The sequence below is a fragment of the Onychomys torridus genome, unplaced genomic scaffold, assembly GCF_903995425.1.
Source record: "Onychomys torridus unplaced genomic scaffold, mOncTor1.1, whole genome shotgun sequence".
NCBI lineage: Eukaryota > Metazoa > Chordata > Mammalia > Rodentia > Cricetidae > Onychomys > Onychomys torridus.
The window spans coordinates 12,319-18,468 of NW_023411227.1; the positions used below are offsets into that span (position 1 = coordinate 12,319).

At 42.1% G+C, this 6,150-nt stretch overlaps 1 protein-coding gene across 2 annotated transcripts; it reads left to right on the forward strand.

Annotated features, from left to right (window-relative positions):
• The first annotated feature begins 2,882 nt into the window (after nucleotides 1-2,882).
• Nucleotides 2,883-3,966, forward strand: LOC118575034 (prostate and testis expressed protein 4-like). Of its 2 annotated transcripts, XM_036175751.1 has the most exons (4): nucleotides 2,883-2,934; nucleotides 3,047-3,070; nucleotides 3,369-3,512; nucleotides 3,773-3,966. In XM_036175751.1, the coding sequence occupies exons 1-4, from the start codon at nucleotides 2,883-2,885 to the stop codon at nucleotides 3,964-3,966; spliced, it is 414 nt and encodes a 137-aa protein (XP_036031644.1). The 2 variants fall into 2 exon arrangements, with proteins under 2 accessions (XP_036031644.1, XP_036031645.1); XM_036175752.1 differs by lacking the exon at nucleotides 3,047-3,070.
• Nucleotides 3,967-6,150: the final 2,184 nt, after the last annotated feature.

Genomic DNA, 6,150 nt, shown 5'->3' on the forward strand with positions numbered 1-6,150 from the left:
CCCCTGCTTCCCTACAGAGGTAAACACAGAAAGCCTAATCAGGTTTCACATCTACCACTCACCCCTCCCTTGGCAGCAGAGCGGGGAATGAGTGAGGGGAGTCTCTGGGTAGGAGGAGAGCAGGGCAGAATAGCTTGTCATACAACACCTTGTCTAAGAAAGAGCAGTGAGAGATGACAAGGCTTTGGGTCAGAGCCAGTGTCAGGGGTGAGAAGGTTATACTTTACTTTCCAGGCTTAGGAGAAGACTCAAGGAAAGGCCAGCATGATTCTGGAAGGTCTGATAATAGGGGTTGGGAGGGCAGGTTGGATAAAGTCTTCCTCTCTGTGGGAGGGAGAGGGGTCTTCAGGTATCACAGGACTGTCTATGGTCCAAACAAACCTGGCTAAAGTGAATGGTCTCAAGGGCAGGCCTGTGCATCAGCCCTTCATGGGGTTCCTCTCACTACTGGTTCATTCATCGCTTGCTTAATTGTAGATCTCACCTTCTAGAAGGGATGGAGATTTAAGGGGATAAATTATTCAGTAATACATTAAGTGCAAAAATTAGAACCACACATTTATTAGTATATCACCCATGATGGTGCTTGTTTACATAAACTTGTGATATATGTATGGAATTAATGCTGGTTGGAAAGATGGCATACCATTTCTTAGAATTAGAGACTTAAAGGTGATTTTCATTTATTTCTTAACAATTTGGGTATAGTTCTAAATTTTCTATTACTCTTATTCTGAGAAAAAATATTACAAACTTTCCAGATAAACTATAGAAGACCAGGGTTGGTTGGAGTTAGGTCTTCCGTCAAGGTATTTAATCACTGGATACCCATGACATCTTTCTGGGCTGGGACAAGGGGTCTTTTTCTGGGAGGAATGAGCTTGATGCTCTTAGCATGAATCCTCTGGTGTTTATATCTCTGGACTGTGCTGAGTGTCATATGTTTTGGATGTGAAACACATGAAAAAGGTTTTCAAATCAAAATGGGAATTCTTTCTTACAATGGCATGTAAAATCAAAAGGCCAGCCAGGTCCTTGGAGCCTTCGAGTAAGTCTCAGTGGGGTCTGCTAGTAACTTTTTCTCTACCTGGCAGAGAGAAACTCATCTTTACTTGGCAGAGAAAGCCTTTCCATTGCCTCTCACTTAACATTGTTGTGATATCCCTAGAGTAGAAGCCATCCAGTGCTTCAACTGTGGGAACCTGACTCTAGACTGTAAAGGTAGAGCTGGACTGGAAAGATAACATCCAGCTAAATCAGCCAGATGTGTACCTTTATTGTCATGATGAAAAACCATTTCATCTCTAATACCCCTTTGGTCTTCATCAGTAAGACTAGGTTGGTCATTTCTTACCCACAATTCTGTGAGAGAATTCAAATACATAAGTAAGAAACATAGCAGAGAATGTCTAAAGCTGAACAAGGCATTGTTAAATATGTGTTTCCTCATCACCCATGTACAAGTTTCTAAGTCCTGACAACTACCTCAGAGAGTGCTTGTACCCGTAATGGTTCTTTTCACCTTTTGAGCCACGGAGGCACAGGGTAGGCAGGGAGGACACCTGGGCTGCAGTCCTAACTGTGGGTGTGGTGGGGTACCTTCCTAGCCAGCATGTCATGAAGGATTGCAATGGATGGTAGGTACATGGATCATGTTCTGGGAACTTTGTCAGATAAGTGGGTCCTCTATTCACCCTCTCCCCACCACAGAAAAACCTGTGATGTCTACAGTCTATCTGCTCTGTAGTGACAAGAATTTGCAAACCTAAGACCAGGAATTTCATTCTGTAAACTTGTAATTAGAGACTGTCAGCTACTATGAACATCTTTGGTTCATTCTCTGACACTTCCCAGGTTGCCTGTATCCAGTCACACCGTTCATCTGTCTGCCATGATCCCAATGATCTGATATGTTCAGGGCATGAGTCTAGACACGGAGAGAAAGTGGGGGACTTCAACACATGAAACCATCATCTAGAGGGGGCAAGGAACAAAAGGAACACAAATGAGCTAAGCTATGGGATCACAAACCAACTTCGGCACTCTGCAGGGAAGGCGGAAAGAAAGGTGGTCAGAGAGTCGTGCTCTTCCATCTGTGTATGTGTGGCTTTGCTGAGAAGGTGGCAGCTGGTACTAAAATGGCGGCTCCTAGGAAACTGTGACATCCTGGAACCCTCACTAACTTACTTTCCGCACGCCAATCCAGTCATACCTCCCTTTAGGTGGTAGTCTCTGCCACCATCATCATTATCATCTTTGTCTTCCTCAGAAAAAGAATAATAAATTAAGCTCGTAAAAGGCTGACATCATCTTTCCTTCCATCTCTTGTCTCTTTTCCCAAGACTGTTCTACCCGCTCAGAGAGAAGCTGAGCCATCAGACCACAGATGAAGTGTTAGGCTCGGGTCCTGTTGCCATACTCTGTAAGGAAATAAGGCCTTGGTAGATGTAGTGCACAGGCAAGTCAGGAAGACTGTGGTCTCTGAAAGGGACTTATTACATCACTCACAAATGCTTTGTTACCTTGGCTTTATCATATCTGAAAGGATGCCATGTAGAGGCAAAGTTAAGGTGTATTTCATCCAGTTAAAAAAATCAACACAAGCAAAATGAAGAGACAAGAGATTCTGTTCCAATATGAACTGGTCTTATGATTGATTTAATAAAATGACATGGGGTGTCTGTGTAGGCTGAGTTCAAAGTGGTTGGAGGAATATAAACATAGACAGCATGTACCCTCACTTGGAACGTTATAGAGAAGATTCAGTTGGTTTGACCTTAAATTTATGATTCTTTGATTCTAGTAGTATGCCTGAGGGCAGATGATGGGAATAAATATAGCTGGAATCTCCTGGTGGGGCCTTGTCAGAAGGAGGCTTAAGTATGTTTCGAATGCTTTTTTTGGCTATGTCCATAATTCTCCTCATGGACACAGGTAGGCCTGGAGAGAGAGAGGAGAGCGATAGGGTACAAGAGGAAGAAGTTACTGTACTTGGCTATGGGGTTGCTGTGAAATGATTTAAGGTGAATTTTCCTTCTCTTCCCAGGAGAAAGAACGCTGGCAAACTCATGTACAGTATATTTGATTTGCATTTCTTGGAAAGAGATCATACTACCTCAAGAGGAGGAATTCTTTAGCTCTTTCCACACTGTCCCTGTCCACTCCTTGCTCACTACTCCAGAATCTTCTTTCCCTAGTTTTGATTTGTGGATGGGTGGGACAATTCTTGGAGGAGATCACTGCTGTCATTAATAAAATCAAAGGGGAGCAGGGGTGCCAAACTTCCTCTCTTGGGGTTTGTACAATCTTGGCTTTATAAAGGAGTTCTTGTCCATAGATCTAACCTCTCAAACCTCCCTCTCCTCTAGTGATTAGAGTTTGTAATCTGTGTTCTCACTTTGATGGAAACAAATGCCTTGGTGGCATGAAAAAATGCTGGAAGTTCAACATGTTGTGGAAGCTCAACAGGACTTGTGCCACAGAACACTTTTATTTTTTTGATATTTTAACAGGTAAGCATGTCTTTGACACACACACACAAAGATGTCACCAATAGTACTCATAATTCCTGGAGTTAAGGTACAGAGGGACCTGGGATCCCACAGACAAGAGCATGGGTATGTTTGGTTGAAAGACAGGCATCTTTTGCCTGACTGTGGCTAGAGTTACATAGATGAGATGCAGCAGCAGACTTGGGTTCACACTATTCTTTGGGAAACTGAAAAGGTTATGGAGGCAGGCGTGGTGATGTTACTTGCTTTTCTTTCCTTAGGGGCACACATTTTTCGTTATTCAAAGCTGTCCTGTAAACCTTGTGCAAGTGGAATGTATCAAGTGTACCACGACCTTATGAGAGAAACGTTTTGCTGTTCTGACAGGAGCTACTGTAACGATGGCACCATTCACTTGGACATGTCATCACTGTATTTTGAGGATCAAAAGGTGCAGAAAGAGTTGAATGACTGACAATAAAAAACATCTTAAATAAAATTTAAACACCCTGTGTCTCTGTAGTCATGGCACTTATCAGAACCAAGCCCCATACTTCTCTCTATGCCAGTAACTATTCCCATGCAAATCCAGTCTTATAGGTGTTCCGTGTTTCAATTAACAAGAAAGACAAAAGCAGTATTATTGCAGATAGTGCAGTAGTGTCCCTCTTTGGTTTCATCATTGTGATCTTATTTATTTCTACAATGTTATATTTATGTAAGTGGAATAACATATTTAAATCTAAAAATTACTTTCAAAACACTTGAAGTGTCAGTAAAAGAGGATCTGTCCAAATCTTACAATAATAAGTTAGAGATTAGAGTTTAACTTCAGGTGGAAAATGTGCAGATTCCTCCACTGGGGTGTGGCTAATTAGTTCATGTGGACAGAATGGAGATACTGGCAAGAAGGTCTTAAGATGAAATGATTCCCAACGATCCCAGCAAGCAAAAATCATGTTAAAAGAGAAACTAAGGGAAAGGTTCAAACTAGAGAAGAAACAGGAAGTAGCTGTGATGAGGGTGAGTGACAGCAGGAGGAGAGAGAGACCCCGAGGGAGACAGCAGGAATGGACAGCCACACACAGCTGAGCATGAACTGAAGACCATCAGCCTTTGGCAGAGCAGAGTCATATCCCTCCATGTGGACCTCCAGGTCTGCCTTCCTGAACTCTGACCCTGTCTTAGATTTCCATGAGATTCTAACTCTCGTGTTGCCTCATGTTAAAATTATTTCCTTCTGCCATTGTGGTCTAGTTAAACCTGTTCAAAACATTTTACAAATGACAAAAAACAAGCAAGACATAGAGGGAATGGTCAAGAAGGTTGGGTCCTGAGCAAATGTGGTAGCTCTGTATTGAAGTTTCAAATACCTTTCTTGGCCAAACATCTCTGGATTGATGATGGACCTGCAGTGCCAAAACTATTGATCATACAGGGAAGACAAACATATTAGAAATCATTTTAGAAAACTGGGTCCTAATTTATAGGAACTGATATCACAATATCCTTAGGCAAAAAAGGATAGGCTGGGCCATGGTGGCACACACCTTTAATCCCAGCACTTGAGAGGCAGAGGCAGATGGATCTCTGTGAGTTCAAGGCCAGCCTAGGCTACAGAGTGAGTTCCAGGAAAGGCGCAAAGCTACACAGAGAAACCCTGTCTCAAAAAACAAACAAACAAACAAACAAAAAGATAGATGTACAAATGCCCACAATGCAATTTATTGGGGATTTACTGGCTGAAATAAAGTCCTGTATGCTAGCAAGACAAGTGGATTCCAATGATTTGGTTCATAAGGAAGGTTTATGACAGTGGTTATGACAAACGTGATTTTATCTAAATCTTAGATTGTATATGTGTGTGCACGTGTGTGTGTGTGTGTGTGTGTGTGTGTGTGTGTGTGTGTGCACCTGAGTGTGTGTGTGTACTTCAGGCATATCAGGTATATTGTTCAGGCCAGCATTGGTGGCACTATTGTCTGGATGATAAAGCTCCACACAACACCCATGTCTTCATTTATTTATAAAATAGTGGAAAATTCTCAATGGAAAATCAAGTAGGATTATTCAGGGACAGTCATGGTAGTGACATGTCAAGACCATCGCAGTCCTGTCAAACTGAATAACATAGAACTGTAGCCCTGAAGTATTATTAACACAACTAGGAATATGGCTTCATTGGGGTAAACAGACACAAAAGCTTAGAAATCAAATAAAATATGTTTATTTACTGATTAATTTAAAAGTAGATATCAGACCTGCAGACAACACAGGGTATATCCATTGCTCTCAACCCACCACTAGAACCTGATGGTATCACTGTATTGCTGAAGACCCTGCACACTTTGACCACAGAACACAGAGAAATCAAGCTGATGCTCAGGTGAAGGCTTCCTCCCTATGGCTAGCTTTCTCTGGGCTGGATAGTGTTTTACACAGTGCTGGGAGAGAGAAATCATCAACAGTTTTGCTCAGCTGTGACCTCCAAGAGATACAATAATGGCTGGTATGGATATGTCATATGGTACAGAGATATGCCTACTGGTAGAAGAGTTTTAAATGGTATGGGGTAACCAATCACTTCGAGCACATTTTAAGACCTACCCTGGTACTATTACTTGGGCTGAGAACCCATGACTCGGTAAGTCATAAGCCA

Coding starts and splice junctions, on each gene's coding strand:
- LOC118575034 (XM_036175751.1), top strand. CDS start 2,883: ATGTTTCGAATGCTTTTTTTGGCTATGTCCATAATTCTCCTCATGGAC. Junction 2,935..3,046: donor AATTCTCCTCATGGACACAG/GTAGGCCTGGAG, acceptor TTCTCTTCCCAG/GAGAAAGAACGCTGGCAAAC. Junction 3,071..3,368: donor AAGAACGCTGGCAAACTCAT/GTACAGTATATT, acceptor CCTCTCCTCTAG/TGATTAGAGTTTGTAATCTG.